Source organism: Anarrhichthys ocellatus, unplaced genomic scaffold (assembly GCF_004355925.1).
Source record: "Anarrhichthys ocellatus isolate YVR2014 unplaced genomic scaffold, GSC_Weel_1.0 scaffold45, whole genome shotgun sequence".
NCBI classification, from domain to species: Eukaryota; Metazoa; Chordata; class Actinopteri; order Perciformes; family Anarhichadidae; genus Anarrhichthys; species Anarrhichthys ocellatus.
In genome coordinates, this window is record NW_022280075.1 from 1693265 (window position 1) to 1717117 (window position 23853).

Consider the following 23853-nt stretch of genomic DNA (forward strand, 5'->3'; position numbering starts at 1 on the left):
AATGAATGACGTTCACGCAACAGGGGCAAATTATTCACTCCTGAGAATTAAAGTATTTAAGTTAAAAGTGCTGTTGCGTGTACTTATAATTTAGCTATTTTCATTATTTAATAATGACCACAATGCAGGAAGCAAAGTCTCTGAAACTCATTTTTCAGTGAGACGACCCAGAAAGTTGTGACAGGCTTAACCTGTGTGGCTCTTTAATCTTCACCTGTGGTTCAGTCACCTGAACATCTCTAGAAGTCATCGTTTCTGAGGTTTAACTTAAACCTGCAGGTTTAACTGAGGTCATGAAGTTCAGTAGAAAGACAGATTTCTCATTTTATTAAACATCTTAACACGACATGCTCGACTCCCGACAGAGGGTTACTACGATGTATGATCTAATGCAGCCGATCTGCAGTGATACTGCTTGTTTTTTATAATCTGCTTTAGTTCTGTGCCACATACAGAATGTTTGAATGTTCATCTGTTTTCAATCAACTCTCTGGGAAAAGAAGTTACAGCACATGAAACCTGTAGGAGGATCAAGTGTGTGTATGTGTGTGTGTGTGTGTGTGTGTGTGCGCATGTGTGTTACAGTGCATGACTAATACCATCTCTTTTTAGGTAAGCTCTCTGTGCTGAGAGTTCTGAGCTGAATGACAATCCTCTCACCCACTTAGTGTGTGTGTGTGTGTGTGTGTGTGTGTGTGTGTGTGTGTGTGTGTGTTCATGACTGTGTGTGTGTATGTGTGTTAATACCAGCCAGTGTGTGCGTGTGTTCTGTAGTGTCATTATTCTAAGTGGCAGTTCTCGCTCCCACACAGCATTGACTTCATCACACCAACGAGGCTTTCAATGGTCCTTTTAGGGATACACACACACACACTCTCTCACACACACACGCACACACACACACACACACACACACACACACACACACTCTCTCTCACACTCTCTCACACACACACGCACACACACACACACACACACACACACACACACACACACACAGAGTCACAAGTCTTTATTGACACTAGTATACACCACTGTATTGATTTATATTACTGTACAATATACTATACAATACATTCTATCATATTAAATAAATAGAATCAAATCTAGTAAGACTTGCATTGAATAAATTAGAGTTGATTGATCAATGAAATGGCTTTATTCGCACGACTATAATCTGATACAGTGTTGCCAAAGCACCGTATAAATATACATGAATTAGTTTACACATATTGACCACAGAAAAAGTTAAATTGGAAAGAATAAATAAACAAAGCAGAAGTTCACCGTGTGTGATGATTCCCGATGAACAATATTGATTATGACAGACACAAATTGTATTTGTGATCCTCATTTTGACACCTCTTCTTATTACTTTGTCTTCAGGGGGTGGAGGTCACCGTCAACGCCAGCAGTCTGGACGACATCGACCCATCAGCCATCGGGCAGCGGCTGACCAACGGCACGGTGGTGGTGGTGGCGAGTCCGGTTCTGAGCCGCCTGAAAACCCGAGAGGAAGAGCACGCAGACGTGGTACGAAGACAGACGGAGCACAGTTTTGATCGACTAAGATCTGTCTCATCAGTCAGAGTAGTCTGATCATACACTAAGGTTGTGATGAAGAACTAACAGAGCTGGACTTTGTGATTTGTTATTACGTTATACCTCTGTTTATACACCAACCTCTTTATGTCAAATGTTCCCTATATGGGGGTGAACCTGACATATTAAGTGTATTTGAATACTTTGTGATTTGTAGAATGTAACATTAAATGTCGAGAGGAGTTTATAAAGAGTTGACACTGAGCGTGTCACATGTCAGATGGATGGCAGCGTGTCTTTGTAGGGAGCAGTAACAACACCTCTCACATGAACACACAAAGTCAATAACATTCACAAACACACTGTTCCCCTGGCTGTTCGTCTGACTAAAGGAAGTCAACCTTTGTCTGCCTCTCACCCCCGATGCAGGGCACAGTGTACGAGAAGACCAATGCAGAGGTGGAGATGAAGAAAATCAATAGGGAGGAGTTTTGGGAGCAGGCCAAGGTAAGTGGGAAGAGAAGAGAAGGAAATGATGGGAGGGAAGGAAAGAAACCTTTTAATCATGCATCATTAGTAAAACAAATAATAAATCAAAGCATGATTCTGATTTAATACAACTTGAGTTGGGTATCCGTTGTAATAACATTGTACTCACCAGCACTTTATGTGGAGGTCAAACTAGAAGTGAGTATGGTCGTAAAGTTGATGAGGAAAACTCTGTGCTTGTGTTTCTATTTTGCTGCCAGATCTCAGCCACTAACTTGTTGTTTTCACAGATATAAACAACAACCAAAAGTAGCGGTTTTTAGGAATCCTTCATTAAGAAACATTTATCAGGAGTTTATCCTCATTAGCTGAGTTTTAAAGTTTCATTTTTGGAAGAAACTTAGACGAGAAGATTGATATCACTCTCAGTCATGAGTGTGTCTGAGTAGTGTTGAATAAATAAAGCTAATGTGAATCCCCGTTGTGTTCGGAGGAGCAGAGTGGAAGTGAAGAATAAAGTCAAACACTGCTGCGTCCTCCAGCTGTGTTGCCTTCAGCGTGCTTCAAACTAAATGTAAAATGACAGCGTGCTTCTTCACAGCATCAGAAACTGCAGATATGAAATAAATGACTCAATTTGTCGACCGACAGACAGCTAATCGACGACACCCTTCTGAATATCTTCCTTTTGCTGTGTTTGCTCTCCAGCGTGAAGAGGAGGTGAGGAAGGAGGAGGAGAAGAAGAAGGTAGCGGAGGAGCGCCAGCGCTTCGACGAGGAGCGAATGGAGCTGGAGAGGAAAGAGCAGGAGAGCCGAGAGCAGAGGTACCGCGAGAGGGAGAGGCAGATCGAGGAGCACAGGTGAGGAACAGTCAGCATCGCGCTCTGAATTCTAGAACATCTATTTCAGGATCAACATCTGCAGAGGAGTCCTCTACAGAACTGGTGCCCCGCGTCATAAAAGCAGCGCTGCGTCTCAAAGACGCAAATGACTGATCTTCATCTCCTCTGGCTAAAAAGACACTTTCCTGATATATATCTTCTCTTTTCTTTTCTTTATGATGCGTATTTTCTTTTTCCACATGCATATATAAATATATACACACAGCAGGTCTAAAAGAGAAATGATGACATAATGACACCTACAGCAGAGGATCTGCATATTCATGAAACTTATAGGAAGAGTCACTGTTGCATTTTAGGTTTGATATGACTTTAAGAGGAACGTCTGCGTCAAGCAGCAGCTAAATCATCGACAGCCGATATCTCCCAAACGAAGCAACTCACACCAAAACAATCTAGTTTGATAAATAGCACTACAGGTAAGAAGAAAGATCTGTATTTTTGATTATGGGTGAACTGTGCCTTTGATTATGCAAAGTTACTTTTCGGGTGTGTAAAGTGTTGCCTAATCTGTGTGTTCATGTGTGTGAGAGTAGGAAGAAGTTGCTGGAGGAGGAAGAGTCCAAAGAGAGGTTGCGGAGCCAGACCACCATAGTAAGTTTCTGTAATCTTAAATCACTCTGCTGCTGGTCATTATCATGAAATCACAAGGTTCGACTTCTACTTGAATCGTCTTACTCCTGGAGACTTGCTTCATCCTGTTACAACTGTTCAGGCTCCTTGTATGCTTGTGTATTTTCTTTCTGTTTCTTTTCCCTCTTCCCACCGAAGCATCACTTTCTTTCTCAAAAGACCGTGAACACTTGAACGCCTCTGGTTTTTGTCACGCAGTGACACAAAAATGAAATGAATTTGTCTGACAGTGGGGTTTGTATTTGAAGGGGGTGATTATATGCTGTGTCTGATTTACCAAAAATGTCAAGTCTGGCAGTGTGTGTGTGTGTGTGTGTGTGTGTGTGTGTGTGTGTGTGTAAGGTTTGTTTTTCTCATCTTGCAATCAGCTGACTGCTGCGATATTTCAGCTAATCTCCTGAACATCTTGATCTCTGTCCTTGTGGCGAGTTCTCACACGCAGAGCGGTTACGTTGCCTTGCTCAAGAGACTTTAGGCATTGTTTGTTACTGATGGGGGGGGGGGGGGGATACCAGCAGCTGGACTGTGTCCAACTGATGCACATGGAACTGTTTGTCCAAAGATTTAGATTCATGAGCAACTTAGCAAAATACTAGTAATACTGACTTAAGAGATGTTTTGATGCTTCTGTATCTGCAAGTCTTTAAAAGCATTGAATGAGGTTTTTACTTTTTGAATTACAGTTTTGCAGCTAGTTCATTTTTTCTTTTTGCATCTTCATTTGTATTCTTCCTCTCTGTAGGCAGCAGAGCCGAGCCTCGACGACCTCAACCTGGATAAGAAGGAGACTGAGGTGGAGGTGAGGGATGTTACTCTTTCATCAGATATTAGACATGTATTAAACCTAGTTGTAGATTTATAGATTTGTTAGATTAGAATGTAATCTATGAACTATTATACTGTAGATTTTATATCACGATAGTTTAAATGTTGAGGATCAAAATGACTATTTTGAATGTATTCCGTTAGTAAACATATTGAACTTTCCATGCTTTATTAAGCTCAATGAATCATTTAAGAATCTGTAGTTATTAGCTTTATTTGCTCAACATAAACTGAACAGGATCCAGAGAGTCTATGTTTATCCGTGTGTTTCCAGGAGGCGAAGGCCATCATCGCTCAGCGGTCAGAAAACCCTCGAGAGTTTTTCAAGCTGAAGGAGAGAGCCATGACCATCAGCGTCGACACCTCACCCGTCTCCATCCACAGGACTGGTAAGCACTTTCAAACTCACCTCACACTTGTCTTCTACGTGGGTCCACTTTATAAACTTTATTTATTTATGTGAACCTGGAACAGCTCTGAACCACAAAGAGCAGTAAAAACAACATACGAACGAGTAGAGAGGACTTATGTAAGTTAACTCTGAAGTCTGAGGCTGTTATCCATTGAGAAGTTTATTCTAATTCATTTTTGTGAAAACATTCTCGTGGAACCTAAAGAAAACAAGCACTACTAACTACGCTGAAGAACAAAACTCACATAAATAAGGAAAGCTGTGCTCGTCTTTCCGTCGATGGTCTTAATCCAGGACAGTAAACAACTGTTGCCTCCAACAAGTACATTTACTCAAGTTCTGTGGTTAAATATTGCACTTGAGTATTTCCATTTGATGGTACTTTATACTTGTACTTCAATATATTTCAGAGGGAAATATATTCATTACTTTCTTTACTATTTTTTCGTTTTTTTGGTTAGAAAACATGGTATTCTTACATTATGAAGCACTAATCTACTCAGTAGTAGGCACTGTTTAATGTGCTCAACATTGACAAAGTGCATTTTAAATGACTTTAAATATTATATTCTAGAATAATATAACACTGTGAAAGGAACTATTCTGCATCATGACTACTTTTCATACATTTTACCGGTAATACTTTGATAGTAATGATAGTAACATTTTCAATCAGGACTTTTATTTGTAATGGAGTATTTGTAGGTTGTGATATTTCTGGATCTGAGTACTTCTTCCACCACTGAGTACAAGTTCCTTACATGTGTACTGGTGGGTGTGGGGGTCCATGGCATCTGAATCATCATGTGTCAAGTTCAACATGTCATTTATCACATTCGACATCTCCTCAGCTGCTGTTTCCTTCGAGCCAGACCTCGAAACTGTCGTTCACAGAGATGCACATTTTCCCCCAAAAAACTTTATGTAGCAGAAAGAGGAAAAAGCTTTAAGTTCACATCTGTAACCGCAGCACGAAGGAGCCGATGCTGTAAAAACCAGCAGACGATCTCTCTCCTGTCACTGTTGGATGGCTGCTGTTGAGCCTTGGGGCAAATTTGGACACCTTACCTTTTGTTTTTATGTAATTTTAATTTGCATTGTTGTATGTTGTTTGTGTGCAGCCTTTGTGTTCTGTCATGACCCGGCTTCAAACACAACCGGAGTCAAAATCTCAGTGGCAAGGATGTAATATCCACCGGGGAACATGTCCTCCTCACTTTTTCTCATATATTTACGGTTTCACAACGACTTTCTCACTAAAATCCCTCCGGTGTGTCTTCTGAGCAGAGAGGAGTTGCTCAAATGATTTCATTCAGTAAGTCCTAACCAGACTTTTTTCTTCATAATGTGTTGATTTTCAACAAGCAAATGATCAGGACATTCATGTCGTCTAAACACCAACAGTTATTCAGTGACTTTCCTTCTCTGGGATTCATTATTGTGAAATCTGCTGCTTCAATGGAGCACAAATGGAAGTTTGACACCTGAGGATGAAACAAAGTGCGTCAGCATTTCATTTCTGCCTAACTGCATGCTTGCTACTGCCAGTTTGTTTAAAGTCACACTAATTACTTTTCTTTCTCTCTCTTCTTTCTTTCTGTTTTTTCATTGCGGGTTTTCTTCATCCACCTCTTCACTCATTTGACCTCACGTTTGTGTTCACCATCTCCATTCCTTCTTTCTCATTTCACTCACTCCTTCATTTATTTATTCACCCACTCCTCCACTCTTTGATTTCTCCGTTTTGTGATATTCATCCTCTGGCACCTTTCTCTTTCTTCTTCATGGGTTTTCACGGGACTCTCTGCCTTTCCCACAATCCTCTCTTCTTCGTCCTTTTTCCTCTGGGGGTGAACTTCTTGTGTCTTGACTCTGAGTTCTTCTGTCTTCCTTCTACTCTCCCTCCCTCTCCTGCTTTTTGTCTGTCTTGTCTCACTGTCTCGTCCGTCTTCCCTCACACCTCTCTGTCCTGGTGCTTCGCTTCGTGTCCCTGTTACATGTTTGTGTGTGTTTGAATCTTCGTGTGTGTGTGTGTGTGTGTGTGTGGCTTTGTGTCGTCTCGACCGCCAGGCCGCTTGGACAGCCCGTTCTTGAAGCAGCAGCACAGTCCCAGCAGCCCCAGTCCGACTCCCCCATCCCGGGGCCTGTCGCCCCTCCGCACCCCGCCACACAAACGGACGCAGCCCGCCGCTGCAGCCGGTAGGTACAGCACATAACCGATAAACAGCAGAAGAAGAAGACAGATGGATCCCTCCCCAATCCCCTTCACAGATATGGAGGCTGAAGCGAAACTGCATTTGAATTAAAAATGTGAGAGCTTATTAAGAAGATGCATTTACATGCACACTAATGTCCAAATGATTAGTCTTCATCTGGCAAGATGATGTCTCTCAGACCAACACGCTTTATCTCATTTTTAAGTCCACATGCATTTTCATGATTTCAGTTGTAGCTCTTCATCTTCGTAGACCCTCCACGTAGCACACACACATCTGCCCACCAGCCCTTAAAACCACCTCCCGCTGAATTTCCCCTCTAGCCCTGCCCTCCGTTCCCCAACACTGACTGAACACTTTCATCCCCAAATAACTTCCTTAGGTTACAGTTTAAAGTAGCTCATTCTCATATTGTCTAGTTATCTATTTTGAAGGATAAGTCGGTTGATATTTTATATTTTTTTTCTTGTCAATAAATCCCATAAAAAGACCCCAAACCAACAACGACTATACCTACAAACACATATTGTGTGTGCCTGATATCTCCTTCCTCTGTGCTATAGAGCTCCAAAACTATTAAACCCAATCAGCCACACTGTTTCACAAGGTGGCATGTTCCTTCATTACCATAAATAATACTCAACATAGCACCAAATGTGGACTAATCCGCTGCTGAAAATAGTCCCTAACCAATGCACTATTTCCTACAAACTACTTAAAAATGTAGTGACCAGCTGTTTTAGTCTGCTCTTTTGAAATTAAACTACTTTAGTGAGTTGTTTTTAAAGATTTGCGTCTTCAGTGGGAACCAATGGGTTGGATTTGAGAGAAACCGACAGGAAGTCAGAAAGTATTGAGAGGCGGACTAATGTTGGTTTTGGTCTTTTCATTGTTAATGACAATAAGACAAATATAAAATAATGCCATGATTTTCCTTTAAGCGCAGATATTTCAACATCTAAAAATTTCACTTTTTGTAAGTACGTTCTATATGTAGCTTATCAAACACAAAAAAACAAATGGAGCAAAATTATCCTTGAAAGGAAAGTCAGAAAAAGCAACTAAAGTTGCTGTTTTTGTTAAAAACCACACACCAAAGACCTACTATTGTAGCATGGATGCTAACAGTGTCTGTACTGTGTTCGGTACAAGCCCTTTTTGAGCATGAAATATTTTTATATGTAATAATAAGCTAATAGGCACACAAGCATTTCACTAACTAGATAATGAAATATCCTACTTAAACCTAAACTTTATGGCTGAAACCCATAAAGCTGTTTGTCGGTTTGTGTTACAGATGTTGAGTCTGTCGTCTTCATCCTTTAGATGTCGTCCAGTCAGCTGCTGATGTTGAATTATTTTTGTAAATGTTTCTGTTTTTTTCTGATGTTTTCTGATTCTAAATCAGCAACAAGGTCATTTTTACTTCTCACAGGGAGAGAGAGAGAGCTGTTACTTTATCTACAGAATCTCACTGGTTTTCTATCACCTCCCTTCTCTTCTGATCCTCAATCTCATGTCTCGTCTGATCCTGGATCTGCTTCACCCCTCTGCGCACACACACTCAAACACACACTCCTCCTGCGGCTTTAAATCCTGACCGACTGACCAAACTGTGAGTGTTTGTGTGTGAATGTGACGCCGTCGAGCCGTCCGTCAGTCGCCACCGTTGTTTGTTGGCCTTTTGACTGAATATGGATCTTTGCCCTCTGACCTCTGTGAAGTTGATCTAATTGTCGTTCTGTTTAAAGACCATAATGGTGATGTGTGTTTTAGCCCATTAACTACAAGCACCAAACACCTGCCAATGTTTTTACATGGTTTCCTTTAAGAAACCTCTGATTTCCAAGACTTCAATTTACAAAATATGCAGTTAAAAAATCAATTATAATATTTGACTGTTTCTTGCATTCAAATTTCAGCCGTTTAGCAGCTGGGTGCTGATTACCAAAACATTTTCTAAATTCCCAAAATGCATCAACCAAGAAGAGTTTCCAATCTGTTTCTCACAACTGCTGTACCGAACAAACTTTAAGGGTCAGTTCACAAAATAGATTATATATTCTCTCTGACCTATTGTGGTATCCAACTGTGCAGATGGTTTTGGGGTATTTTTTTTGTCCAGGTTTTGAGATATCTTTCTCTGAGGTTTCTGCCTTCGCACTAATACGATGGAAAGATGTTGCATTTGTACTGGACAAAAAAAAAGAAACTATCTGCATCAACTTTCTCAAGCTAAGTTGGAAAATGTGTTGCTTTAAAAACATATGAAATGCTCTGGAACATGAGCAGCAATAATGTAGCTACTGGGCAAAATCATGCAGACCACCTTTGTTATCTGCAGTGTGTGTTATTGCATGTCTGTAGGCGCTGTAATGGCAGATGTTATGCTGGGTGGGCAAAGAACCGGTTCATCCCTGTCCCTCGTGACAGCTGACAACAAAGAAAGTGCTCTGTAATTAATCCTTCTTTTAATGTGAAAGGGTATTGACAATCTATCGGTAAAAGATCAATTTCTTTCTCCACTGCTTCCAGCAATTAGCCTGGATCCCTCAGAGTCTTCAGGGGGTTTTAACCATGAGGTGAACTGGAGAACCCACCAAGCTAGTCCCCGCTGAGCTGGATGTGTTTTGTCATTTTAACGAGGTCACACATCTCAGTCAGCCGTTTGTTACCAGTAAAAGTGACACCGTTGTTTTCTCATCTGTGGCTTATTGTGTTCATGTCCTCTGGGAAATCTTGTTCTGGTTTCTGAACAGGACGTCTGACTCCAACAAGCATGAAATCACCGAAAACATCTGAGAGAAAGTGACGTTTTTATCGTGGAAGTGATTCCCTAGACTCTCGCTGTGTTGATGTTTGTCATAATGAGTTATGTGTTCCTCGATGTGTCGTCAGCATTGTGACTGTGACTCACCCGCAATGTGTCCGTATGCATCGATGGCTTAAGAATGAATGTTCAGAGGATACCTGATGGCTGTTTAATGACTTGCTGGATTGTAGTGATTGTGTCTTGGGTTTTGGTGACAACTAACCTGGAATATGCCACTCTCCTATTTACCGGTACCGATACTTCCTCTGTCTGTATGACATGTCCAATGTGTGCTATAGGCGTCAATTGACAAGTGTCACATGGTAACTCACCCTGTGGTTGTTGCACTTGTCTTACATTACGATTCTGCTAAAGACGGGGTTGCCAAGTCTCAAACGTTTGGCATGAGACGTTTGCACAGCCATTTCTTGATAAAGAGTTTACTGTTATGCTAGTGGCTCTGCGAGACTGTCCTTTGGCACAGTGGTACTTTGTGCTGAATATGCTGATGTATAGCAGGTATAATGTCAGCATTCGCTAATTAGAACTTAACAGAAAGTACAGCTGAGGCCGATGGAAATGTCATTAGTTTTACAGATATTTAGTCATAAACCAAGGTATGTGACAAATTAAAATTGTGCTAGATGAATAGCCAGAGGATCACCAAAGTCATGAGGATATATCCTGAGGGGAACATGCATGTCTGTACCGAATGTCATGGCAATCAATCCAATAGCTCTCAAGTCATTTCACTCAAACCCACAAATGTGCACCTCATAGTGGCGCTAGGAGAAAAGTCAGGATTCACCAAAGTCTTCAGTAAACATCCTCTGGGGACAATGAGTGTCTCTACCAGAATTTGTCACAATAACGTTTTGTAGATTATGAAATATTTAACTGGATATTTACAATATAAAAAAAGATGAAAAGTCAGGGGATCAACAAAGTCATTAGGGTTCAACCTCTGGTCACCATAACATTCTGAACCAAATTTCATGGCAATCCATTTGATAATTGTTGAAATATTTCAGTCTGGATCAACGTGTTGAACCAGCCGACTGATCTGCAGACTGACATCTCTCGAGCCAAGCTGCTAGAATAAAATGCTAAAAAATACAACGTTGAATGCGATTAGGAGTCATTCAGACAGCTTGGTAATGTCACCAACTCGAGTCACAAAGAGTCTGATTAGCTCAGTGACTGTGTCTGTTTGCTGGTCCTGTGATGGAACAAGTGATGTGATTGCTGTGATTTTGTCCGCTGCTGGATGTGTTGAAGTAACACAGGATATGATTGGAGGTCAGATAACCAAATATCTGCCTCTGATCTTATCTTATTTGATTCAAGATAAATCAACAAAGAAACCTTTCAGTAGACTTTCTAAAAGCAGATTGATGTTCATTATTCCAAATTCTGCCATATTTTGACAAAATAAACCACCAGTCGTGGCATTTCAGTACAGCATTCTGTGTTACAGATGTTCAACACATCTGGTTTATGAGTGTAATTATGTTACGGAGGGATAATTTTGGTGAATATTTTTTGCTCTGTGCCTTTTTCGATGTTGTTGTGCCATTCTGTCCCTCTAGGGGACGATGACGATGACGATGAAGCAAGCACAGAGCGCAACATGGCCGCCGTGTCGCCCATTCCTAAAATAGTCACCCCGTCCATCAAAGAGGACTTGTGCAGGGAGGATGAGGAGGAGGACTGCACAGACGAGTGGGGTAAGCGTGAAAGTGAAATCAATGTTGAAATAAAGTCACTGAGATGCTGCTGAAACAAAGGTTCGATGCATCCTTCAACTAAATGTCCTGTTAAGGTAGATGTTTACACATCTTTTCATCTGCAAATCAAATCAACTTATGGCTGTGTTAAGACAAAATATAGGAATTCAATTGATGTTCTGCTTTTTTTTTGTCCACCAGATTCGGTGCCAAAACAGGAGCAGAAACCGTCGGCGCAGGAGTCGACACCCACCAAGCCCGTGCAGAGCGTCGCCCCGCAGGCCCGCGACTCCTCCGGCTTCTCTGTGTGGGAGTCCGGGACGGACAGCCTTGTCAACCTGTGGGACAGCAACTCCGACCTTCCCCCCAACCACTCCCAGACCTCCCAGTCCTCCAATCTGGTGGACCTGATGGGTGACGTTGGTGTTCCACCCGGCACTAGCGGCAAGCCTCAGCCCCTCCTCAGCTTCGACGAGATGATGGACGGGACCTACTGCTCGGCCACCGGCGCCGAGGACGACCCCGCCAGTCTTGTGGACGTGATGGGCTCCGACCAGATGACCCTCAGCTACCAGCATGCACTGCAGCATGCATCCGGGGAAAAGAAGGAGCTGGTCGATGGACAGCGGCTGATGACCAATGGGGAGACGCTGCTGAAAGAAGGGACTCAGGTCAGAAAGTTTATTAATCATCATGCCGCGCTTTTGAAAAGATGTTTTCTGTCTTTTTCTCTGTTAATGGTTTTATTTCTCCTTCTATTTGTCCGACGCTTCTTATAGGCGAGTGAGGGCTACTTCAGCCAATCACAGGAGGAAGAATTTGGCCAATCAGAAGAGTCCTCGGCCAAACCTGCGCCTGTCTTTTATAACAAGCCACCAGGTGAGATACTTGTCTGATGATGAAATTACTTTAAATTCTTAAATATTATAAAGTAATAATCAACCCCAGGGTTGGCTAAATATAAGCAACACCTCTGTATAATGCAATCACGCCACATCAGCACTATCATACCAGAAAATAATCAGTAAAATATGTTTTTGTGTGTTCAGAGATTGACATTACGTGCTGGGACACGGACCCCGTGGTCGACGATGATGATGACTAACCAGCCAATCAGACACCACCACAGGACCAAGAGGAAGTAGGAAGTGCGCTTCATGAAGAAACTGTTTTTTTTTCTTTTTCTAAAAAACAAAACACAAACAAACAAAAAAAAAGTAACAATAATAACGAATCTTGCATCAAAATTACTTCTGTATTATCTTTTAGAGGAAAACAAAACAGTAGCCAACAGAAGAAGAAGAAAGACGGGGTTTGAGTTATCTTTAAAGATGGTTTGAAGGCTCAGTTATGGGCTTTTTTCTGTGTTTGTTATTTTATTTATTTGTTTTTTTTTCTTTTTTCTTTGCTATGCAGATGTAATAGCTGGGAATGGGGAGGGGGGGGACTTTTATTTTGTGTACATGATTTATTACACGTTAACGTAGCGCACTGCTGCATATTAGAGACAATGGAGCCCAGTGTGTGACAGGCAGCCGACACACACCTAGTCTGTAGAGCTTTAATAACACCCTATAAAACTAATACAGTGGATCATTACAGCTGCCATGTATATCTTCACTCTCTGATTCTTTTCTTACCTCTTTTTCACCTCCCTCCTCCCTGCTGCCTTCCTCCAAAAATATCCAGAAATATTCACCCCTGCAAGTCAGTTAATCTTGTATTTAGCCCTCACTTTAATCAGAAACAGGTGAAACATGTTATTTATTGTGGTGTATCTGAACAGCTGATGTAACCCTGAAGAAATCTATTCAGTCAAATCGTGGCTCCGTTTTTCTTTCTTTTTTTTGCTCCTTTTGTATGATTTTAAGACTGAATTCAAGATTAAATGGCTTGTAAATCTGGTTGCTTTTTTTTCGGTGCACTTTTATTTCCGTTTCTGCCTCCTCGTAGGTCAACTGCAGCTTCTCAATCAAACCTTCCCCTCTGGTTCTATAAAAATCATCCTTTTTATCCCACTTATATATTTACACAGCAAAAGAAAAAAGCTCTTCATCTAATCTAGATGAATATAATGTAGATATTTTTCCAGTTTTGTAGGAGAGTTTGGCTTTAAGATAATGAACACATTCAGCTTGTGCACAGCAGGAAAACAAAAAAGCAATGAATCCTTTGTATGATTCTTCTGAACTTTCTCCAAAAGATAAAAATAGGACTTTTTCACCAGGCCCTTCATGATGTGGGCATTTTTGGACCGCAGTGAGCACAGCTCCTGTTCAGAGTTGAGGAGGTTTGGGAGGCAGGACGCCTGCCTTTTTCCTAATTTTTCAAAAGAACAATGTTTTAATGTTATTTTCTGGCGGTTAGGCCTTATTGTTCCACTCAGACTGAGGCTGAGTTCGATGCTGGATGACAGAGGGAGGGTGGGATGAAACAGCTGGAAGCAAACTTGGGCCACACGGTGTTTGCAAATATTATTTTCATGACTTTGTTTTAATCTGCATGGAGAACCAGATGTTCATGATTGATCACAGCGCTACTGTCCTGATTTGATCGTGTCAAGTAAGCTGTCAAATCGAGTCAATCGTATTTATAGATAACAGTTTATCTATGGAAATCTACATATGCGAGTAATGTATGACGATATAAAAGTGAGTCCTTCCCTGGGACTACATTTAACATAACTCCGCCTCTTCTGCTTCCACTCTTAAGTTCCTCAATTTTATAGAAAGTGCAATAATCACCTGAACACCCCCTTTTAAGGCCTCGGTAAAGTTAGAAGGAATGCCACCATCAAAGGGTGACTTTATCATTTTTGTAGCACCTAAACAGGATGAAGTCATCTGTGAAAGTATTTCTGCAGAGATCCAGAGGGCACAGGGGACCGAGCTGATGAGCAGAAACTCAAGTAGAAGAAGAGTAGCCTGTGAAAAAAATAGATAAAAGTTGCTCGGCCAACATATCAGCATTGTAATCGTGCAACAATAATTGAAGATTTTAAAACGTCGGTCAATCCAAGCAGCGTCAAACAAAAGCTGAATTTCTCAATCCCTCTCTGACCCACGTCTGCTGCCTGACTGCTTTTGTTCTGTGCCATGCAAAAAAAAAAAAAAGTACCATATGTATTTTATTTTTTATTGATGCAATATTTAGTTGCCCTGAAAACTGGAGTGTGAGGTGGGGCGGGCTGTGACGGGAGGAGGTGTGTGTGTTTTTATTACCTGTCAAAGTGTGCTAGAATTGATTTTCAGGACCTTTTTGAATATTAGCAACAACATTGTTAGTTTTTTGTTTTTTTTTGCTGTAAATTCCTGTAGAAAATAAAAACTCCTAGGCAATAATAACACGTGTATGTGTGTGTAGAGCACCTGGATACTTTGTGTGTGTGTGTGTGTTCATTAGACAGGAATCTGCAGATTATTTAAGATGCTTTTGGGGACCTGGTTTGATTTATACCTCTGCATCCTAAATGATCAGGTGACAGAAGAACGTGCTCGCATCCAACATCCGCCTCATTTTATTAAATCCTGTAAAATTAGTGAATAAATACGCAACTCTTGAATTCATTTTTGTACCATCATTCATATCTGTGTTGCCAGGTAAGCATTCATTTCGTTGTTTGCAGATTAAAAGAAATCTAGAAATAGTAAAAAACAGTTTGCACTCTATATAAATAAAGACAATAGGCAGGAATAAACATAATTGTAATACATAATGGAATATCCAAGAAATACAGAGACAACAGCTAATCACAATAATATAATAAAAATATTATTAAAAAAAGAAATAATGACAAATCATATCACTGAGGATGATGCAGTCCCATACATTGTTATAAATGAACTAATTAAGGAATATCTTTTCCCCAGATTTAACCTAGACTTCTAGATGGAATCCATGAATGTGGAGAGAGAGAGAAAAGGTCAAATAATAAAAAGGAAGCATGGAAACAGCTTGAGCTCCTGGTAAGTTTTGGTATTGATGATTGTGAGAGTTGCATCTGTGTACCAATTAAAGAAGGAAAGTCAGCTGAGCAAAGGACCCCGAAACATGTCTGATTAGAGAGATTGTTGTTCAGGTGTTTTCAGGGTCTCACAGTTTCTAGCACTGTGTAAAACGTGCACAGCAAAAAAAAGGTAAATATGCTCCAAAACACGTGGAACAATAATTTTTGTAATAATTGCTGTGCTTCATATTCACTTCAATGCAATTAGACTTCCTTTTTATAGTGGAGGAACTTGAGTTTATGCCACTTCTGTCGTAGTTTGCACTGTTAGAGCCGTTAGCTATGAGCTGCCAGCGCCCTGTCGACATGTTGAGAGCTGTTGAGAGGCAATCAAAATGCTCACACTCTGGGATCTTTTAAGAGATTTAATTGACGTATAAGCCCGACGGACCTGGTGCCGGGTCGACGCCTGTGGCATAGTTACAAAAAGTTGCGATCAAAGACGGTCTATTTATGGAAGATATGCATATTGTATGCATGTATAAAAACATGGATTATTCAGCTTTCAGAATCAGTAACCAACTGTTTGTTGTCCAAATTTTGTCTTATTAACAAAGTATTTTAACAATACTTTTGTACAAATATACCCTTGGTAAATATACAATGAGTTGGATTCAAAAGATCCAGGATCATTTCCTCGTCAGTCTACAGTAGCTATGATTGGGATCCCTGGACACAAGAAATTCAGAGCTTTCCAAAACATCTAAATGCACCTTGACTCGAAAGACACAGCGATAGGGAAACAAAGCAATCGAACCTCACATTTTAAAGTCAAGCTGGTTCAAATCTATCTTCTTGACAAAACATTTCTTCGAGGCATATGTTATATTCGCCAAAAATAGCAGATTTGTGTTACATGCAGTGCTACAGTAAAGTAGGGGCTGCTGGGAAGTGATATTGGGCCTTAGGGAGAAGAAGTAAGCAGCCATCTAAGTCGAGTATGACTGCCTTGTACTGGTGTGAGCTCTGGATGTTCGTGGCCACCTGGTCGCTATATTGACTCAATTACACCAAAAAGCCTTATATCATTAGTTTCAGCTTGCTTAGACAAATCTGATTGTGGACCCCAGCATTATCCAATTATCTGCCTGTATAGCATGGAGCGCTTCAGTCATCTGAATATTAATCAATCCTATTTGTGTTTTATTACAATTTCAATGTGTTTTGGGAGAATTGTGTTGTTTGTAACATAGCGATATGGAAATAAATAATATTTTGAAGTGAAACTCCCTCTTAACAGTCAATATGTAAACATAGCCAAAACATGGAGGCCGCCTTCAATCTTATAATGGTAATATTGCCTTTGAAATTTAGATTACGTACTAGGCGGCGATGCAAATCTTATTTTCCTTTATTGCTTTAGGTGAATTTTGGGATAAGGCTTAACAGGTTAAGGATTTTGTCCAAAGAAAAAGGGCAGCATAAGATGTCAGCAAATGCCCCAAAAACAGCACATTTTTACATTCAAGTGACAAAACCCTCTACCGGTCGTAGGAATTATGACTCTTGTCAATCCGGAACAAAAGGAGGAAGTCAGGTGGCGTTGTAATAGAGCCAAAAAGGAGGTCAAGGTTAATGGATGGAAGAGCAAAACAACTGCTCTTCATTTCACGTTCCCAACCAACAATCAACATTGGTTTCTTTTAACCACGACCACGAACAGTCCCCAACATTAACCACATGGTTATTATTGTAAGCATGAAGATTAGGGTCTTCGTTTCCTAATCATGATGCTTGTGTGTCTAATTCTGACCAAACCTTACCCATAGCTGTCCAGGATGAGAAAAGGGTTTATTTCTGCAGCTGAGGTTTGTAACCATTGTCTTGTCGAGGAGGGCTTCAGATGAGAACATACTCGAGTGTGTCGTTCTGAAGGGCAGATATGAATGATGCATTTAGTCGTTTCATTTGGAGGACTTGTTTGGAAACATCACGACTCCAAGAAGAAATCTGGCTGCACAGTCGGAACAAATTTCTAGTTGAGATCCAAAACATGTTCTCATTAAAGTGTGTACAGAATGTAAAGCCCTCTGAGGCTAAAATAAATAAATTGAATTGAATTAAAGGCATCGTTACTCAAAGAAAGAATGAGCTCATTTAAAGTTACACATGCTCACTGATTGGATCAGAGGTATAAGTCATGCACAGCAGCCCTTCCTACATTACATTAAAAATACGTTAAAAGTGAAATGATCTGAACAGTTCTTGTAGTTGACATGTCTACCACTAGATGGCCCCGTTGTATTTCCTCTCCACTGCTGGACTACCTCTGAGCTGTAGCTCTCTGAGAGGACCTTTGTCCGTTTCCTGTTCTCCTCTTCTGCTGTTTCATCCCGATCTCAATAGACAAATAACAGTTTACTCATAATCTGTAATCTCTGCGGCACTTTTCCCTTCTGTTGATGTTTGGAATACATTTGCAATTCTACATTTGCAATTCTCCCAAACATGACTTCAGACAGACTGGTTTTTTTCTGTCTTACCTGCCAGGAAGGTCAAAAATCCAATCAGACAGAGGGAAAAGATAACTATTTCAATAGGATATGTTCCTTAAGCACATAGCTGCAGCACTCATGTCTCCCAGTTTTGCATGACAACGGTCGTCTTTAAATAACTCCAGTTAGACAAACTCTCCCTCTGTTCACCATGACAACGACCGTTAGGTCTATTAAATCGGATCTTTTCTATTTGTCATTCACCATCATGGCATGATTACCAGGTTCAGCTGCAGCCCTTCAGTTCAGCTTTAAGGTCCCACATTATTCCCACTTCATGATTTTGAAACCTACCAGAATGGATTTCTTAAATTGAATGATTTTACACATTATAGCGTCTTAACCCTTACATCATCTCGTTTTAAGATCCTTTTTATGATATGAGATGGTTTTATTATGACGTATGACGTGTTATTGCGTGCTAAATTACTCTGGGTTAACAAGAAATGTTAGTCTTGCATGTTGTGTTATATTCACAAACAAAAAAATATGTATTTGTATCATATTCACTACCCATGAAGTCCTGAAAGACGTTGTTTTATTCCAAATAAATCCTCTTTGGGGACTTGATGAAAGTAAACCTGCTGATTGGAGGTTTTCCAGGTCAGAAGCTCTAAACTGGGCAGACTGGAGGCAATAAGGAACCAGTAGGCCTTCCTCACAGCAGACACTTTGACTCATCATAGCAGGAAAAGCACATGTGTTACTAATAACACTAACGATGTCTCCGCTCTAATTAAGTGTTCAAGTGAGTGTGACAGTGAACCTGCATGTACAACACAACCCTGGATTCAAAGCAGCTAGATTGAAACCAGCCAACATTACTTTGATTATTTACACCTGTGCTCTTTTCCCCCTGTGACGAGTCACTAAATGTCGTCTGTGACAAAGGCCTGCAATGACTGCAGTTTATCTAAAAACACCTGTACTGATTTAACACATTTGATCAGGTATTAGCACTTGATTTCAACATCTCTCCTCGCGTCTCTGCTTTGAGCAATGAAGGTGAAAATCAGTGCAGTATTTTCATGTAAAATAGCTTTGACTTGTTTTATTCATCCTTATACTGAGCTAAATCTTTTTCAGGCTTTTGTCCCTCCCTGTGTATTTTGCATTTGAATCAGGCATTTAAACAGATGTATGAGAGGGAAGGGGGGTTTTCCTCTTAGCTGCTTGTTGCAGTGATGTGGTGGTTGAGAGGGAAGACTATAATTTGGCTGACGGATGTGAATACTTCAGAGGTTGTCCAATCAATTGGTGTGGCCACTTGTTGAGCAGCTTCGATCACTTATTAATCAGTGGAAATGAGCTGTGATTACGCTCTATGACTGTGACGCTCAACCGGGCTACATCGAGGGTGCAGGTTATTTTCCACCTCGTTTCCTTCGGTACGACTTCAGAGAAACGAGCTGCTGTGGGGTTTGACAGGAAAAACAGGACTATAGAAAAACATGGATGTTGGTTTTGACCTACAGGTTCCTGAGGAGACACTTTTTATTCCACATTAAATGTTTTGATTTGAGGAAAGATAACATCCAGAAACAAAAGGGGATTACAAGGCTCGAATGAAAGGCTGTGCACCTGCTCTGCTGCCTTGTATCTGAGGTTTACCTGAGAATCTTCAAACTCTGCAGCTTTAACAGTGACTGAACATGTCCCCTATCAACCCCTAACTTCTCCTAATCACCCCTTACACCAGAACTACATCTCCCCATCCATCACCCATTAAAACATGGACAACTTGTTCCCCATCTCCCGGGTCCTTTTGTCTATTCATGCTTCTTTCTTTTCATTGTCTTTTTTTCTGACTGCTTCTTACATGCTCTTTTCTTCAATAAGTACAGGATCCTTTGTGACATGCTGATGTACTGTATGTCTTTACTTAAAAATCCTCCAAACCTGCCTGGATGTTCTCTTCTGTTTCTTTTTTTGTGGGATTTGATTTGTGGGATTCTCATATCACACTTAAAGAAACACTCAATGCCATAAAGTTAACGATGGAAACACACCTACCTGGTTAAGGTTAGAAATAAGATTATGGTTTCTGTTGAAATAATGTCACAACTGTCACAACGCAACTACTGTAAATAGATTTTTTAAAAACATCCTTAGTGGACTTCAATAACGGCGGCACTGAATGAAGGTAGGAGGAAAGGAGAATGTTCACCATAACTTCACAGGTGTGTTTCTCTCTGCTGCGTTAGCGACTGTCAGCTCATAACGAGATGGATGAAAGGAAGCAGCAGCTTCAAGGGATCAATATAGTATAATAAATTAAATTAAATTCTTCTGTGTTTGTGTGAAGCTGCAGACAGTTTTCAACCTTGAGACTGAGGACATTTTGATTAAACTGGTAGCCATTGTTGATTATGAAACAGACAGTTCATTTCTGTTTAGCTTGTGAGTAATAACTGATTCTTAAAACTTAAGACAATAAAATACCTAAATACCACCCTGCCATCTTTATTTAGTGTTTTGGAGCGACAAATTGTTAATTTGGAACATGAAGTGGGGCCCAAATGACTGAGACACATGACTAGTCTCAAAGGCAGCACAACCTGACTAATCCTTAAAGGTGCATTACACGAGATGAGGAGCGTTTATTTTGCTGGGCTGATGTTCTCTCTTTACAGGCAACACGTCCTCTCACAGATGCCGTCCCAGGCTCGATATTTGACGTTTGACTCAGAAGAAAATCTCAGCGGTGTGTCGTTTTTAATTTTTTTCCTGTTAAAAACTGTCTTCCAGTGGCAGCAGGAGGAGTCACGCTGGGTGTCAAACTCTCGGATTGTTGCCAAGGAAACTTCGTCTTTGTCATCAATGTTGTGACCTTTTTGAATAAATGTCCCCCTGTCAGCTATGAGGACACTACTTCACACCTCAGACTTTATAATCTTTTACTCCCACAGGCATGAATAGAAACCTTTAATGGAATACAAAACACTACATGTGATTAAGGCCTTTAATGTCACAGTCATGGGACCACTGCTTAGAAAAGGTGTTATATATATATATATATATATAATTGCACTATTGCTGTCAGTACAAACTTTTGTGAGAAAAAAAGAAGATTTAACAGTGAAATATACTACTCTGCATATCAAAAGAATAGATGTGGCAAATTTGAACATCAAAAGACTTTTCCTCTGCCTACAAACCAGTTTACTTTCAGCTAGAAAAGTCCAATTTAAGGGTAGTCCGATCCTTTGTGCTGGCTGCTTGTTAAAACCCCAATTTCTTTTGCTACACAAGTTAAATACAGAAGATGTGACGTCTGTGCTTGTGGAGGCTTTCCAGTTGTTTAAAGGCACATTTGACACACATAGACATCTGTCGGTTTCATTAATGATAAATTCATACCCTGCATTAGTAATGAGCCCTTTTCACAGCAGCCATTGTGACGCGCCATAGCAGAGTAAACACAGGTGTAACTGATCCCATTGATTATGGTCTGTTGTGTTCAGTCACAGCCGTTCCAGTGAGCCAGCATGGACAACATCAGGGCCATAATTAATGTTACTAATGACACCTGTGTTTACCCTGCCATGACATGTCAAAATGGCTGCTGTGAAAAGAGGCCTATTAATCATTTCATTGTACATCTTTCATCAACATTTTGGAAAGAATTCACAGACGTCGAAGTCCATTTAACAGAATTAAAATGGAATCATGTTAGAAGCTTAATTTGTATACTTTTTGTGATAATCTGAGTTGTACGATGAATGACAAAATGAACAACATGCTCGACTAGTTGGGTGTTTATCAAATCGTGGTTTTGTAAGAATCCAGGCACGTCGGTCTTTGTTACAAAAATATCTCAAAATTTAAAATCTATACAGAGACAAAAAGAAAAGCACAAAATGAACAACGGCAACATGAAGACGTCACTCTGTGTTATTGAAAAGCGTCGAGGATTTTGTCTCTTTCTCTCTGCACGGATCTTTTATTACTGGAGAGCACATCTGTAGCTGTGGAAGCGGTATTGAACGGCCGCTCTCTCTTTATGTAACCTCGCAGGCTGAATCATCATCAAGCTTTTTGTCTTGTGCACGTCTTGAGGATGAGACGCTCCTCTTCAGTTGCGCAATCCATTTCTCAGTTTTCTCGAGGCCAACAAATATTTAGTCTGAAGGTGTGAACATGTCATGTTTGATCGCCTGTCAATCATCAGCCTGGAGGGACTGGTTTGATGACCGAGATTGACAGCTTCTTGCAGCTCCTGTCATGTATTTCTAATATGTTTTTTTTAATATATCAGGCAGATCTGAGTACATAACTCAATCTGAAATGGGTTTCTGTAATTCCATATGAATGGGATTGAACTCAACAGGACACACAAATGTTCTGACATTGTGACCGTTAATAAGAGCAGCTTGAGTTTGCAGCCCAGTGTCTGTAGGATTTATGTTCCCATTGGACGCCCAATGCCAACGTTCAGTGCCAGTGCAAGAAGCAGTGTGGCCCCTTTGCAGCACAGTGCAAATAAAACCTTACTTTTTTTTTTTTGACTTACAAAGACTTATGTCCCACATGTGAGCTTTCGAGGCCTGTGTCCTCGCATGTCTGGTTGTGTGAAACCTCCTCTGACACCAAGCGTCTCAGATATCTCTCCTCTTGGGGGCTAGCAGATGTCTGTCCTAAATAAGAGATAATAAAGCTGTAGAAGACGTCAATACTTGATACAGAGCTGATTTGCAACCAAGACTTCCTGATTTCATAGAAAGACCTTTGTACCAGAACAAACTGTTAAAGTGTTGTTCCAGGTTTTGTGAAGATTACGCTGTGTGAAACGCAATACGTGTGTATGTTATCCATGTGTGACTTGACTTATCGTAAATTACCCTGTGCCACCACACTGCCTGTTGTTATTCAAGTATATATATTAGAGACTCAGAGGCAGACCTCTGAGCAGCCTTGATGCATATACTGTATGTGAACCAACTCTGTCTCCTTGCAAGAATAAATGTCCTGTTTAATGATTTTTACATCGGCCTCGAGTGAATTTTTCTAACAACATGCATGTATAGATTACCCAGAAGCAAATGCTAAAGCACATAAACACACAGAATAGAAGATACAAGGATAAAAATGCTTAAAAGAACAACAAATGCTCAAGAAAATGTCATTTTCTGAACAAAAGTATATTATACTTTTAACCTACTGCCAATCCCGACTCATTTTACTTTGCATTTTATGATCATAATGCGCTGCAGCATTATTATTGAGGCTCTCCACCTTGATGGAAGTCAGAGTTGGAAATGATTATGATAACTTAAAACCATTATTGACATTATTTTGTGGCAGCAGGGAATCAGGGAGAGGATGTTGACATTTAAATAAACTGCTGCAGTCGTTGCTCAGTCGAACTCGGCTTTGGATTTGAAAATGTGATGATCGTAATTGTAGATCTGTTTGAAGGGTGAATCAACACAGATTCAGATGCTGTAGGTTAAAAAAGCCGCTGCTGCAGTACACTCGTTGCTTCACGTGTTTCACCTCGTGTTTCACCTCAGGCCACATAATTAATGATGTGAAGCAGGTGTTTAACTTTTCACAGCTGATGCGACATCACTGATTCAGGCGTCCTCTGGAGTGCGTGTGTGACAGTTTCAAACAACTTTGCTCTTTGCACAAGGTGATAGGATGAAGTCAAAGCTGTACATGATCAGCTTTTAAGCTAAGACAGTTCTGGATTTTGCAGGTGAGCCAGTAGGAAACATTGACAGGCTCAATGGATTTTACTAATTAACTCCTGAATATTTGATACAGAATGTAAGGGCCACACACAAAAACT

At 40.5% G+C, this 23853-nt stretch overlaps 1 protein-coding gene across 5 annotated transcripts in view; it reads left to right on the top strand.

Annotated features, from left to right (window-relative positions):
* The window catches only part of dbn1 (drebrin 1), an 83385-nt gene extending 69252 nt beyond the window's left edge, over window positions 1–14133 (top strand). For 2 of the 5 annotated variants that reach the window (XM_031869041.1, XM_031869042.1), the window contains exons 5-15: window positions 1387–1533; window positions 1972–2049; window positions 2740–2891; window positions 3470–3527; window positions 4309–4365; window positions 4666–4780; window positions 6874–7002; window positions 11421–11558; window positions 11760–12229; window positions 12338–12437; window positions 12608–14133. In XM_031869041.1, coding sequence (XP_031724901.1) covers window positions 1387–1533; window positions 1972–2049; window positions 2740–2891; window positions 3470–3527; window positions 4309–4365; window positions 4666–4780; window positions 6874–7002; window positions 11421–11558; window positions 11760–12229; window positions 12338–12437; window positions 12608–12663 — 1500 coding nt within the window. In that variant the 3' untranslated portion in view covers window positions 12664–14133. The remainder of the gene's footprint in view (window positions 1–1386; window positions 1534–1971; window positions 2050–2739; window positions 2892–3469; window positions 3528–4308; window positions 4366–4665; window positions 4781–6873; window positions 7003–11420; window positions 11559–11759; window positions 12230–12337; window positions 12438–12607) is intronic. The other 3 variants (XM_031869044.1, XM_031869045.1, XM_031869046.1) reach the window with 3 other exon arrangements.
* The last annotated feature ends 9720 nt before the right edge of the window (window positions 14134–23853 follow it).